The sequence below is a fragment of the Cavia porcellus genome, unplaced genomic scaffold (assembly GCF_034190915.1).
Source record: "Cavia porcellus strain 051 isolate PalLab524CR breed Dunkin Hartley unplaced genomic scaffold, mCavPor4.1 scaffold_18, whole genome shotgun sequence".
NCBI lineage: Eukaryota > Metazoa > Chordata > Mammalia > Rodentia > Caviidae > Cavia > Cavia porcellus.
Window position 1 is genome coordinate 39,878,439 of NW_026947501.1, and position 15,640 is coordinate 39,894,078.

General features: G+C 41.7%; 1 protein-coding gene across 1 annotated transcript in view; it reads right to left on the minus strand.

Annotated features, from left to right (window-relative positions):
* The window catches only part of LOC134471423 (liprin-alpha-1-like), a 58,867-nt gene that overhangs the window by 15,816 nt on the left and 27,411 nt on the right, over window positions 1-15,640 (minus strand). Inside the window, exons 8-13 of the mRNA XM_063230333.1 lie at window positions 14,795-14,866; window positions 14,343-14,437; window positions 13,274-13,446; window positions 12,823-12,916; window positions 1,248-1,329; window positions 947-1,147 (exon numbers count right to left, since the gene is read on the minus strand). Of these exons, the coding sequence (XP_063086403.1) occupies window positions 947-1,147; window positions 1,248-1,329; window positions 12,823-12,916; window positions 13,274-13,446; window positions 14,343-14,437; window positions 14,795-14,866 (717 nt within the window). The remainder of the gene's footprint in view (window positions 1-946; window positions 1,148-1,247; window positions 1,330-12,822; window positions 12,917-13,273; window positions 13,447-14,342; window positions 14,438-14,794; window positions 14,867-15,640) is intronic.

Sequence of the window (15,640 nt, forward strand, 5' to 3'; positions counted from 1 at the left end):
CTTAGAACTGTCCAGGAACCAGTGGATTTCTGGGAGGTGACCACCCCTTGTTAGCATGTCAACTGTATGTCAGTGGCACCTCTGGACTGCCACAAATTACAGTTACTCTGTAAGTCCCGCCTATATGTGCAGTGATGCAGATGCACTCACACGCACAAGACTGAAGGAAAGAAGCCACACACAACAAAGTAAGGGCAGCCCAACCTAGTTTATAGCCAAGGGGCCATAACCAGGTGCTTATTTATGCCCGGGGATTGTATGTAAAGGTTTATACATTCCTGGGCTTATCTGTATATTTTGCTACCTGTATACTTGAAGAAAAACAATATTTTCCGCATATAATTTGCTTAGCAAGTACCTTTATATACAGTACAAGTACTAATTATTGTTTGAACTATGAAATAGAAATCAAAGTTCAAGGATGAAATGCTACTTAAAATGTTAACTTTTCCTTCCTCAAGAGGTCCTTACACTTACTCAGTTTTGATAAATTCATACGTACATTTGTGACAATCAATTTTCTACCTTTCAAAAAGCCTTCTTTCTTAAAGAAGGCCTTTCTAACCAAGTTTTATTCATTTATTTAATTATTAATTTTTTGGTCTTTTCTGAAACGGGATCTCATTACTCAGTTCAAGCTGCTCACACTGTAACCCACTGGCCTAGAACTCACAGTGATCCTCCCACCTCAGCCTTCTGAGTACTGGAACTACAGGCATGTGCCACCACGCCTGGCTTTAACCACACTTTTACACAAGCAGTTCACACATTTTCTTTGGATCACTCAACCCCTCCAAGTTAGGGGTTGTACTATGCTTTCCTGAAATTTTAAGTTGAAACCACCCTGTATGATTAGGAAGCAGCACGGAAACATTAGCAGGCCACTGCTTTTGTGGGCTCTGCCTTCCTCCTCCACAGAGGGCACACAGAGCCTCTGTGAACATACCTTTTTCAATGTGGGTGTAGCCGAAGGGCTGGTGAGCCACAGGGTTTCCTGGATGGCCAGCCGCAGCTTCAGTCTGTGCAGAGGGTGGCTGATGCCAATCTCTTGCTGGATCTGTCTGTCTGACAGAGCTGACATGATGGCCCCACTTTTCACATTTGCTCTGCAGGCAGCCACATAGCAAGCAGGCATCCCAACCCAGAGCTAGAAAGAAGAATGAAAAGACCAGAACATCAGGTAGAGACAGGAGATGCACGACAAGCTTGTGTCATGTAGCATAGGTCTCTGTAGTAAAGGGATGTACCTCCAGCCATTCAACCACGGTTGGCCCGTCCCACTGTGAAAATGGTAAGCCTTGCCTCTGGGCTTCCTCCAGCAACTCAGGCCTGTGAAAAAGAAGACATTCAAATTAAAGAAGCACTGCTACACATCCAACAAGTTAATGGAACAGTCTCTGAGCATTTTCAAAAGTATAACACATATTCTCAGTTCCTTTTATCTTCTACAGTTTTAATGTTATTAACATCATCCTTGTAATGACAGTCACACACATACTATGGAGAATGCCTGAGAAAATAAAAAATGCTACAGAGTTCTCTTGATTCCCAGTCAAATCACCATTACTTCAGAGAATTGAAGAATTACTACCAACTTATAAAACTCAAGCAGAATTTTCATATCCAAGGTAGTAAGACAATTAGGGGAAAACATGAAACCCTACTTCAACAATGAAGAAACAGTATCTAGGAAGAGGAAACCACACCTCAGTTGAGACATCAGTGCCTAATTTTGTGAGAGACTTTAAAAAACAGTGTTTTTGGGGGGTGGTTGTGGTTTGGGGAATGTTGAGACAAAGTCTTGCTATGTATGTAGTCCAGGTTGGCCTCAAACTCTGTGTAACCAGTCTCCCCCAGTGCTTGGATTATAGATGTGTTTCATACTCCCAGCTGTAATGCAGACTTTTAACCACAAAAAGATTATCGTCTAATACAGCAAACAAGTAACAGAGGACAGTTTCTATTGTACACTGCTCTTTAAGTAAACGGGTACTTGATAAGTCACTGGGTCATTCTGTGGTTTTAACCCATTGATCTCTTCTTTAGCCAGCCATTCAACACCTCCTTCAATGCCAAATGTATCACCAGCACAGAAACTCATGCAATACCAAGGCAGTACTGCAGGGAAGTGGGTAGGTGAGTCTTGCATGCACTACGTAATGTGATTTGAGGTTTCATATATGCTTTATTTCTAAAGACTCAAGTCACACTTTTACTATACTAACATCTCTAAAAGTGATTTGTGTAACACAGTTATGTGAAACAGTAACATTGTAAGCATGGTAAGTCTGACATTAGAACACAAAGGACAAGTATGTTTCAGATACACAAAAACCCTAGTCAGTCTCAGTCAATCAGTCTCTCTTCCCCTTTTCTTTCTTTTGGAAACTTATGTTCCTAAGTAAAATGTTTCATATACCATTTCAACTAAGAGTTCCTTAAGTTACCACTAAGCTTACAGGAACAATCACCAGGGAGTAACTGTACCAGAGAAGGCAGCAAATGTGTTATCTCAGATGAAACAAGAAAAAAAAAAAAAAAGAAGAAGAAGAAGAAGAAGAACAACAACAACAACAATTTTCTAGTTGAAACAAGCAAAGCTATTCACAGAGAAACAGATCAGCAGAAGTGTGCTCCTAAGTACAAGAAGTAGTAGGCTACTGTCATGGTTTATGTCTGTGGCCCCCAGGCCTCATGCATTTTCATTGTGCATTTGTGATGGTTCATTGTCTAGTGCTTGGATTCATGGTGTCAGTGTTACACCCACATAAGAGTGGAGCCAGGATATGATGTAATGGTAGGAAGAAAGTGTATCTTGCTCTTTGCCTGTTCCTACTTGCTGTTTGCAGCCACCATGAACTGTGACCCAGCCATGCCCACCTGCCTTGGAGCCAACTGAGTGTGGACTGAAACCTCCAAAAACTGTAAGAAATAAACTTTTCCTTTCCAAACTTGGGCTTCAGGTATTTTGTCTCAGCAATGAGTAAAAAGTAACTAAGACAGAATTTGGTACCGAAGAATGGGGTTGTTTGCTGTGACTATACCTTACCATGTTTTTCAAGAAATGGCTTTGGAAATGGCTTGTGGGCAGAGTTTGGAAAGGTTTGGATGTGTTGCCTGGATGCATAGAGCTAGAGCAGCTTAGGCAGTTCTGTAGAGGAGATAGTGGTCACAGCTCAGGAGACCAGAAGGCTGATAGGAAGCCTGATGGTAAAGAACAGGCCTGGGAGATTTCTGCTGGGAAGAAGGACTGCAGTAGTTGTTGGACTCCCCATGATGTGAGTTATGGGTTGGCAGAAAGTTGTCTACATTTTGCTCATGTCCAGAGACTTTGCCTGAGACTGAAACAAAGGGCAATGGACTGATTAATCTTGAAAAAGAAATTAAAAAGCAATCAAATGTTGAGTCTGTGGCATGGCTACTGTAGAGGGCTTTTAGCCAGCTTTATGTTGCAAATCAAGAGGAAAGAGCCCAGTGGGATAATTTGCAATACTGTGAGTTTGGCCAGAAAGAATATTTCAGGAAGGCTGTGGATTGTAAAGACAGTTGAGATTCTGATGGCTGAGGGAAAACAGAGAAATAAGAAAGATGGGCCGGGGCATCCCAGGAAGCAGGTCCCCACCCTGTGCAGCCTCACTGCAAAAGTAAAAGAATTTTTTCAGAGGAGAAAGCTGCAGAGCACCAGGTTCCAGAATGGCGACAGAGACCACATGAGTTTCCAGAATGGTGACAGGCCACATGAGGTTCCAGAATGGTGGCAACATAGAGAAGCTTTTCCTCACAATCAGTTAAACAGAGCCCTGTGATCCAGGCAACTGACCCCTACAGCCAAGAGAGAGAAAAGCCTGAGTACTGCTCTAGCTAGCAGCAAACCTTGGCAACATCCACATGGTGCTGATCTTAGGTGCTAGGAAAATGCACAAATTCTGAGGGTAAGATGGCTTCTACCTCTATTGCAAAGGGCCTGGGAGGCCAAGCTGTGTGCCCCTGAGAGGGCAATTTGTGAAGACATAAAGGTGAAGCCAAAGGTGCAGTGGAGACCCCAAAAGTTTGGAAAAGCCAGAAACATGGACGATCCAAGGAAAGCTCCAAAAAGCAAGCAGAGAGGATTTAAGAGAAAAGCTGCAGGAGGTGAAATCCCTGGAAGTGCCTTGGGGGTGGAATCACACAAGCCTTTTGGAGCTTGTAACCATATTGCTTCAGATGCAGAGCAAGGAACTCTAGGACTTAATGTTCATCCTGCTGGATGTTGGATTTGCTTTGTTTCCAATGCTTTATATTCCCCTGTTTGTAACTTTTGGAATAGTAATGTTTATTTTGTGCCTTTGCATTTGAGAAATGTTTAAACTTGTTTCATTTGTACAGGGGTTACATTTAAGAGTTTGCCATAGATCATGGAGGAGACATGGGACTTGGACTATTCAGCAATGCTGAAACTTAAGACTTTGGAAACTCTTGGTGGTGGACTAAATGTCTTTTGTATAAAGGATGTACAAGAGTCCTGGGGGCCAGGGGAGGAATGCCATGGTTTATGTCTGTGGGCCCCCAGGCTTCATGTATTTGTATTGTGCATTTGTGATGGTTCATTGTTAGTGCTTGGATTGATGGTGTCAGTGCTATACCCACAGAGGGGTGGAGCCAGGATGTAATGTAATGGCAGGGAGAAGGTGTGTCTTGCTCTTTGCCTGTTCCTGCTTGCTGTTTGCAGCCACCATGAACTATGGCCCAGCCATGCCCTGGAGCCAACTGAGTGTGTGAAACCTCCAAAAAATGTAAGAAATAAACCTTTCCTTTCCCAACTTGGCCTTTAGGTATTTTGTCTCAGCAATGAGTAAAAAGTAACTAAGACAGCTACCAAACCTGGCTACAGAGCTGCTATGACTCATTTAAGGAAACAAGAAACACACACACACACACACACACACATACACACACACACACAGAAAGAGAGAGTGTGTGACAAACATACAGAGAGACAGACAGACAGACAGACAGACAGACCCCAAGAAGCAGTGTAAATCCATTTCTGGGTAAAGATCTGAAATTCTGTAATATTAAGTGAGGGTCTGTCCTGGATGCTCTGGCCAGGCCAGGGAAGAGGAAGACTACTGCTGTAGGTCAGAAGCACTTCTAGATTATGTGCCTATTCAAATAGACTAAGTAAGAACTATGTCCTCAGTAGTCTAAAAATGATTTTGTTGGTGTTTTCATTATTTTTGATGGTACTGGGGATGGAACCAAGCACTCATTGAACTAAACCGCCAGCCATTTCTACTATACTTTTTATCTTGAGACAGTTTCTTAAGTTGCCTAGAACAATGGTATTGTCATCATAAATGACCCTTCTGCCTGGACCTCCCAGGTAGCTCGGATGATTAAAGGTACATACCACTGCACAGCTGTAATTTGTGAAAGTACATACCAGACATGTACTGCAAACAAGAACAAGGCCCACTACCTGAAGCTTGGTATAAACTGCTGTTGCCTTTACATCCTTCCTCCTCCTTACACCTGCATCCAGATGCAGCTGTGGGAGTGGTGTGAAGGTAGCAGAAGTAGGATGATGCATTCAAAAGTCATGGGATGTTAGGAAATAACACAGAAGACCCTGGCTGGGGAGTTGGCCCAAGTTCCACCTACAGGTAGCTACACCTCCCCTACCAGGTAGTTTGTGGACTACGAGATTGGGCACCTAACCTTGGTTAACACGATAGGTGGGCACATTAGAGTCCAGTTTTCTTGAGAGTTGTTCCCAAAAGTGTACAGAAGGATCCTGTGTTAAGATGCAGAATCTGGAGCCTGCAGACACTTCTGCGCACCTCTACTCTGGCTCTTTGCAATGTTTGGTGATATGCACAACTACCTTCCTTTTACACTGGGTATTGAAACTGGATCTCTTTTGCTTGCTACTGCACATACTTAGTACAGACACCCATTTGTCCAAATCTGTGACCTCCAAGAACTAAATGGCTTCACAGTGTTTACTCACCTACCTGACTATCCACTTAGGTAAGGTTATCCGTCTACCCATATGATTAGTTTGGAATAGGAGAACCACCTATTTCCTCCCCCTCTACTAAAGCTGCAAACATTTAAGCTTTAGCAACATTCATTCTTTTCTTGCTCAACTTCCCAAATAATAACTCTTCCAGCTCTGAGCCCCAAAGCTTCAAGCAAGGTAATCAAGCTGGGTATGGTGGCATCATCTATAATCCAGCATGTGGGAGATGAAGGCAAGAGGATTACCATGAATTCAAGGCTAGTCTGGACTACATAAGGAGCCCCCAGGGGAAAAAAGGGAAAAATTTAAAAAGAGCAAATAAAAACATAGTAACCAGTGGGGGGGGGGCATACTCTGCAGAATGTCCATCATCTGTCCACACTGAATAGCCACCAAGGGCATCTGAATAATATGTCAGTAATCCTAGATGTTGATGTGTCATATCCATCAACTCCAGAAGAAAACCCCTTTGGTTTCTTCTGATATTTGCTTGCTCCTGGGCTGTGAGATATCATATCCCAATAGATGTGACAGGCAGGCCAAGCTGGGGCCCTTTGCAGAAGGTGGCTGGGCACTAGATTGCTCTGTTCCTGACATTGTCAGAGCTTCTTTTCTTCAGCTTATAGCTTCTCCCATAGAACCAAACACTAGACACCAGGGTTGATTTTTATAATATCTGCTCTAATGCCAGGATGATGGTACACACCTGTAATCCCAGCACTTTGGAAGCTGAGGCAGGAGAATTGCTATGAGCTGAAAGTCAGCCTGGGTTACATAATGATTTCAAGTCCAACCTGAACAACACAGTGAGACCCTTTTTTAAAAAAAGAAAAGGAGGCCAGGAATTTAGCTCAGCAGCATAGCACCTGCCTGGCAAGTGCAAGGGCATGAGTTTGATCCCCAGTACCAAAAAAGGAAAAGAAACCAAACACACATACACACACACACACACACACACACACACACACACACACACACAACACAGAGTATCTGCTCTAATGCAAACTGATACGGCAACCTTCCTGCCTTTAAATTAGAGACTGGGGGCTGAGTGTAGCTCATTAGTAAAGCACTTGCCCAGCCTTCACAAGGTGCTATGTTTGATCTGCAGCACCAACATGTATATACATGCATACATACATACATACATACATACATACATACATACATACTGTTGGAGGAGGCAGCTATTTTAGATTCTGTCATACTAATGATGGAGCTCAGGGCTTTAGCATACTAGGAAAGTGTTCTACAGCTAAGCTGTATTCTCTCGGACCAAATTACACTAAATTCTCTGGGGAACAAATGTGTAAAATAAAAGTTACGTGAAGGCCAGGGATTTAGCTCAGCAGCTTAAGGGCCTGCCTGGCAAGTGTGAGGTTGTGAGTTTGATCCCTGGTACAAAAAATGTCATGTAATCTATGAATTATGATATATTTTATAATGTAGGCAAAAGCACAATGGTAAAGCTGCCCTTCATTTCAAGAAGCTTGTGCGAGTTTCTGCAGAATAAACATTATCTAAGTGACATATAGCAAGAACTTTAACTCTCCATAGTAAATACATGACTGTATTTCCAAGAGATGGGACACTTTTCAACTTCAGGGGTCTTGCACAAGGGCTAAGGAGACCCTTTCTCATGGCTGCAGCTCAGGCTCACATTTCACATGCTAGCCACACTGTGAGGAAGAGTACTGGGGACCAGTGTGTTGTTTTGACAAGTGAGGAATGGAAGCAACTTTTCTCACCAAACAGAAATATACTCTTGGGAAGTTTAGCAGAGAACCCAAAGCTGGTAACACCAGCACTCCACACTATATGATTCAGAGTACCACTGAGTATGGCTCCATGTGTAACCAACTTCCCACAGCAAATGCACCACAATGCCACGCAACCGGAAGGAGAGCACTACAAAGACAAAGATGAGTTGGAGATCCATGTTTTGAAACTTCACACAGCATTCTATGAGCTGATGAACGGACTCCAGTCTGAGTCATGCTGAAAGTTGCATTGACTACTGAGCACCTCAAGTGTCAGCAGAGCATCAAATTCTTCCAGTAATTCTCAGAGAGCATGAGTTCAGCTGGTCAACATGTGCACTGAGTCCTGGGAACCCTCCTTCAGTCAATGTGATAGGCTAGTGGTTCAGCGGCAAGGAGCATGGCCTACAGCCAAGTTAGGGCTCATCACAAGAAGTACTGTATTTCTGAGAAAGTACCAAAGTGTTGAACTGTACTCTGTATTCACAGAACAGTTTTTTATTACATCAAGAATGCTCAAAGTAGCTGGATGTGGTTGTGCATGCCTGTAATTCCAGCACTTGAGAGGCTGAGGCAGGAGGATCATTGTGAGTTTGAGGTCAGCCTGAGCTACAAAGTGAGCTCAAAGCCAGCCTGAACTGCATAGTGAGACCTGTCTCAGAAAAACAAAAACAAAAACAAAAAACAAACAAAACAAAACAAAACAAAACAAAACAATAATGCTCAAAGTATTAAACTGTACCCTGTATTCACAAAATACTTTTTTTCTTCAAATCAATTACAATTCAGGTTATCTGACAGATATCACAAAACTGCCCACCATAGTCAGATGACTACTTTAGAATTTTCCCTATGAACTTTCTACTATGGTTGAGAAATCACATATGCATCCCACATAGAACTATAAAGTACAGAGCAAAGACCCATTCTTAGACACCTTGAAACAGCCACAACAGATGTTTGGAGTAAGCAGCATAAACTTGAATCTCCTTGCTACCGAGAAATCTCCCTCCCTACCACCACACACACACACACACACACACACACACACACACACACACGCACACAAACCTGTAAACATGCATGCCTGGTGTGCAATTTAATCATGTGTTTGGGCAAATAATTCAAAGCCTGTCCTGAGGGTGCACACACACTTCTTGAGAGTTAGAAAGTCAATTTTTACAAAAGGGAAACATTTTGGTTTTCTGTTTTTTGCTTTTATTGTGGTACTGGGGATTGAACCTAAGGCCTTAATGCATGCTAAGAGTACTACACTACCGAGCCACATCCCCAGCAAAATAGCCAAACATATTAGGAAAATTATTTCTTCTCTTCCATGAAACATAAACTTCAGAAGGCAATGGGGTGAATGATCAAGCTGTGCTGCTGTTGTTTTTATTACATTGAAATGAGCACGTGAAATAAAAGACACTGGCAAAATCTGGGCAACACTATTTCTTTAGCATGGTTTCGAGAGGGAAAATGACTAGCTTTAATATTAAGCTCCACAAAGCCAACTGCTCATTGCTTAAATTATTATAAAAGACTTTTACACAGTTCAGATTTTGTGGTTAAATGGTACTATAAAATTCTATTTACAGAGCACCAAAGATTGAATATTTGTATAGAATGTTTCCATAACAGAATTTCACCTGCAATGGCATGTCATCACTGTTGAGCTGCTTAAAACAGTTACTATGGTCAAGTGCGGTAGCACATGCCTGTAATCCCACCACTTGGGCAACTAAATCAGGAGGACTGCTGTGAGTTCAGTCCAGCCTGAATTACAAAGTGTGATTCTTGTCTCAAAAAATAAATGAATAAAATAAAAAACAAAAGACTCATTATAATATGAAAAACTTCATATATAAGTTAGCTATGAAATAAAAGACAGACAATAGAAGAAAAAAGTTATTGTAACTCAGCATGGAAAATATATCTAAAGGAATACTTCGACTTAGTACAATTGTGTTCCATCTTTTATATGTGTTTTGGCTTATAGTCTGGTATGTCTGATATATATATATATAATATATATTGATATTGATATATATATCATATATATATATATATATATATATTTCTTTTTAATAGTCTTATTTTTAATCTGTATACATGACAAGGGTTTATAAGAGAAATGCATGAATGGGATTCTGGCAAAATACAAGGATAGTGGAAAATAAAGAATAGAAATGTGTCACGGACATGTATCAACTCCCAAGAACCAACATGATTATTATGTACTGCAAACACATACCAATAGAAGTTTAAAAAAAAAAGGCAGTCATGAATTCAGAGAAGACAACTAAAATGAGTGAGATTTCATAACTTTCCAGCAGAAAGGGTTCCTAGGGATTCCAGTGCAACGCTAGTGTCAGGGCCTTTGCACTCTGAATTCCACACAGTACTGGCTTCACTGAGAAGTGGACACCTGATGTTTCCCATATACAAATTTATCCAAGAACCCACCAACTTTCACCTTTTCTCAAGACCAGTGTGCCCATCTTACCTTAGGCTTTCAAACATTCCCTACTGTCAAGTTCAAATTGTACCTCTTAGACATTACATACTGTCTGATTTTGTTGCAGAAAGCTTTTTTATTGATATTTTATTAATCATCTCACTAGGAAAATGTCTCAACCTATCTAGTTCACTTATAACTCTAGTTTTGGGTGTGGTCAGCTTACACAACCAATCCTACATCAGAGAAGTGTACATACTTCCCTGATATGTTGGTGCCTGTGCTCCCCTATGCAAAATCATTCGGAACAGTATATATTATTTTCAGAATCTATCTTTATGTGGGCTTAGGGATGGTATGTCAAGCCAGTACACTCTCACTTATACTCCACTCCTCAGCCCCTTAAGATTTAGTAGAGGATTATAGTTCAATAATACACTGTAAAATAGAGATCCAATCTCAGATAAAATGTAAAATTATATCACGGTAAATGCTTCTGGAGGACCACTTGTGTAAACAATAGAAGTCACCACAGTGACCTTAATTATAGCTTATTTAGGACTTGTGTTCATGTTTTAAAACATATACATGCACATATATAATTCTATCAAACTGAGAAAAAGCCACACGATGCATGAACAACTGTAACAGTCATTTGACAGTTGAGAAAACTGAAGCCTAAGCTAAATAACTTTGTCAGACAGCTAACTAGAGAATTAACCAGGATTCAGCGGCCAAAGCTCAAATGGCCAAGCCTAACTATTACCCATTCTATCATCTAGAGAGACAACTCTGCAAAGGAAGACTGAGAATACACATGTGAGTTCAGTCAAAGTTTCCAAATGTCCTCTGTTCTCCAGACATGATGGCTTAAAACAGGCTTTAGGTCAATGGAGGCAAACCTATGGCATGCATGTTGCAGCAAGCTCTTTGTACCACTGAAAGCTCTATCACTGCTTTAGGTTCATCTTTCAAAAGACAATGTATTTACATAGCTAGAAATTACACTTAAAATCAGCTAAGAATGATGGTTAACTCAGAAAACTGTTTCATGAGATGGAGAAATAACAAAAAGCTTACTGTTTTTGAAGTTGACGATTTTTTTCATCCTTTCCTCCCAATTTGCTAAGTTGGAAGGCATCCTGAGATGAGTTTTCCGTTTCAGAAACAACGGCTACAAAAGAGAAGAAAAGCCCCCAAATTTAGAGTAAATTAACAGGGCAAAGTTTTATGTTTCACAAATAGGAAGAAGATTCTGCAGGTAGAGAGCTGAATCATTTCTGAAGGGTAAGCTTCCGAGCAAACACATATAAATGTTCAAGCGTATAAATTAGCACATAAGAGGGTTATTCATTCACGACAAATGAATTTCCACTGCTCTGCTTTGTTTCACACGTGGGCAAACTGGGCTGTCAGGAGAACGCTCAGCCATGACTCCTCGTGGGCACTGGACACCTGCAGCAGGCACATAGGAAAAATCTCACACTCTCCCAAACCCAGCAGTTAGGACAGCTGCCTAAAACCGGCCCACCTTGTCCTGGTGATTCTTTGCCAGTTTGTCCAGGCGGACCCTTTTCCTTTTTGCCAAACAAACGACCAGTGGAGGACTTGATGCTCTTCTTCTTTGGGGCTTTGTGGAGCGCGTCCTACCTGCTGTCACTGCTACTGGGATTGTTCACAGGACCTTCCTGGGAGCCTGTTGAGCTTCAAAGAAATAAAATGGATTTTTACCACCCTCTTCCCATCTCCACAGTCCATTCACACGTACAAGAACAGTCTGCATTTTTAATATTCCTACCTTCAACTTCCTAAAAAACGTTTCGAGTCTCTTACACACAGTACAATATGCATTGTGATGCAGGGTCCCAGTAATGCTTCCACAGACCTGTGTCTGGAAAGCCAAGATTCTGATGTGCTCCCTGCTCAGAGCAGGCCTGTACTCTAGCCTGTCTTGTTTGGACACATAAGGGAACACCCTCTGCAGGGGCCTTGCTCAGGCACTGAGGGATGCACTCAGTCAACAGGAAAGAAAACAAGGTCTCAGAAGCCTGACTGTAATTGTAACTTATTTAGGAATTGTGTCCATGTTATAAAACATATACATGCACATATATAATTCTACTGAACTGAAAAACAGCCACATGATGTATAAACAACTGTAACTGCCATTTGACAGTTGAGAAAACTGAAGCACAGGATAAGTAACTTTGTCAGAGACACACAGCTAACTAGAGAATTAACCAGGATTCAGCGGCCAGAGCTCAAATGGCCAAGCCTAACTATTACCCATTCTATTATCCTGGGAGAACACTCTGAAAAGGTAGACTGAGAATACATGTGTGAATTCAGTCAAGATTTCCAAATGTCCTCTGTTCTCCAGACATGATGGCTTAAAACAGGCTTTAGGTCAGTGGAGGCAAACCTATGGCGTGCATGCTGCAGCAAGCTCTTTGTATCACTGAAAGCTCTATCACTGCTTTAGGTTCATCTTTCAAAAGACAATGTATTTACATAGCTAGAAATTACACTTAAAATCAGCTAAGAATGACTGTTAACTCAGAAAACTGTTTCATGAGATGGAGAAATAACAAAAAGCTTACTGTTTTTGAAGTTGATGATTTTTTTCATCCTTTCCTCCCAGTTTGCTAAGTTGGAAGGCATCCTGAGATGAGTTTGGTGTTTCAGAAACAACAGCTACAAAAAAGAAGAAAAGCCCCCAAATTTAGAGTAAATTAACATGGCAAAGTTATATGTTTCACAAATAGGAAGAAGATTCTGCAGGTAGAGAGCAGAATAATTTCTGAAGGGTAAGCTTCTGAGCAAACACATATAAATGTTCAAGAGTATAAATTAGCACATAAGAGGGTTATTCATTCAAGCCAAATTAATTTCCACTGCTCTGCTTTGTTTCACATGTGGGCAAACTGGGCTGTCAGAAGAACGCTCAGCCATGACGCCTCGTGGGCACTGGACACCTGCAGCAGGCACATAGGAAAAATCTCACGCTCTCCCAATCCCAGCAGTTAGGACAGCTGCCTAAAACCAGCCCACCTTGTCTTGGTGATTCTTTGCCAGTTTGTCCAGGCGGACCCTTTTCCTTTTTGCCAAACAAACGACCAGTGGAGGACTTGATGCTCTTCTTCTTTGGGGCTTTGTGGAGTGCGTCCTGCCTGCTGTCACTGCTACTGGGATTGTTCACAGGACCTTCCTGGGAGCCTGTTGAGCTTCAAAGAAATAAAATGGATTTTTACCACCCTCTTCCCATCTCCACAGTCCATTCACACGTATGAGAACAGTCTGCATTTTTAATATTCCTACCTTCAACTTCCTAAAAAACGTTTCGAGTCTCTTACACACAGTACAATATGCATTGTGATGCAGGGTCCCAGTAATGCTTCCACAGACCTGTGTCTGGAAAGCCAAGATTCTGATGTGCTCCCTGCTCAGAGCAGGCCTGTACTCTAGCCTGCCTTGTTTGGACACATAAGGGAACACCCTCTGCAGGGGCCTTGCTCAGGCACTGAGGGATGCACTCAGTCAACAGGAAAGAAAACAAGGTCTCAGAAGCCTGATTGTAATTGTAACTTATTTAGGAATTGTGTCCATGTTATAAAACATATACATGCACATATATAATTCTATTGAACTGAAAAACAGCCACATGATATATGAACAACTGTAACTGCCATTTGACAGTTGAGAAAACTGAAGCACAGGATAAGTAACTTTGTCAGAGACACACAGCTAACTAGAGAATTAACCAGGATTCAGCGGCCAGAGCTCAAATGGCCAAGCCTAACTATTACCCATTCTATTATCCTGGGAGAACACTCTGAAAAGGTAGACTGAGAATACATGTGTGAATTCAGTCAAGATTTCCAAATGTCCTCTGTTCTCCAGACATGATGGCTTAAAACAGGCTTTAGGTCAGTGGAGGCAAACCTATGGCGTGCATGCTGCAGCAAGCTCTTTGTACCACTGAAAGCTCTATCACTGCTTTAGGTTCATCTTTCAAAAGACAATGTATTTACATAGCTAGAAATTACACTTAAAATCAGCTAAGAATGACTGTTAACTCAGAAAACTGTTTCATGAGATGGAGAAATAACAAAAAGCTTACTGTTTTTGAAGTTGACGATTTTTTTTCATCCTTTCCTCCCAATTTGCTAAGTTGGAAGGCATCCTGAGATGAGTTTTCCGTTTCAGAAACAACAGCTACAAAAAAGAAGAAAATTCCCCAAATTTAGAGTAAATTAACATGGCAAAGTTATATGTTTCACAAATAGGAAGAAGATTCTGCAGGTAGAGAGCTGAATCATATCTGAAGGGTAAGCTTCCGAGCAAACACATATAAATGTTCAAGCGTATAAATCAGCATATAAGAGGGTTATTCATTCACGCCAAATGAATGTCCACTGCTCTGCTCTGGTTCACATGTGGGCAGACTGGGCTGTCTGGAGAATGCTCAGCCATGATTCCTTGTGGGCACTGGACACCTGTGGCAGGTACATAGGAAAAAGCTCATGCTCTCCCAATCCCAGCAGTTAGGACAGCTGCCTAAAACCGGCCCACCTTGTCTTGGTGATTCTTTGCCAGTTTGTCCAGGCGGACCCTTTTCCTTTTTGCCAAACAAACGACCAGTGGAGGACTTGATGCTCTTCTTCTTTGGGGCTTTGTGGAGCGCATCCTACCTGCTTTCACTGCTACTGGGATTGTTCACAGGACCTTCCTGGGAGCCTGTTGAGCTTCAAAGAAATAAAATGGATTTTTACCACCCTCTTCCCATCTCCACAGTCCATTCACACGTACAAGAACAGTCTGCATTTTTAATATTCCTACCTTCAACTTCCTAAAAAACGTTTCGAGTCTCTTACACACAGTACAATATGCATTGTGATGCAGGGTCCCAGTAATGCTTCCACAGACCTGTGTCTGGAAAGCCAAGATTCTGATGTGCTCCCTGCTCAGAGCAGGCCTGTACTCTAGCCTGTCTTGTTTGGACACATAAGGGAACACCCTCTGCAGGGGCCTTGCTCAGGCACTGAGGGATGCACTCAGTCAACAGGAAAGAAAACAAGGTCTCAGAAGCCTGACTGTAATTGTAACTTATTTAGGAATTGTGTCCATGTTATAAAACATATACATGCACATATATAATTCTACTGAACTGAAAAACAGCCACATGATGTATGAACAACTGTAACTGCCATTTGACAGTTGAGAAAACTGAAGCACAGGATAAGTAACTTTGTCAGAGACACACAGCTAACTAGAGAATTAACCAGGATTCAGCGGCCAGAGCTCAAATGGCCAAGCCTAACTATTACCCATTCTATTATCCTGGGAGAACACTCTGAAAAGGTAGACTGAGAATACATGTGTGAATTCAGTCAAGATTTCCAAATGTCCTCTGTTCTC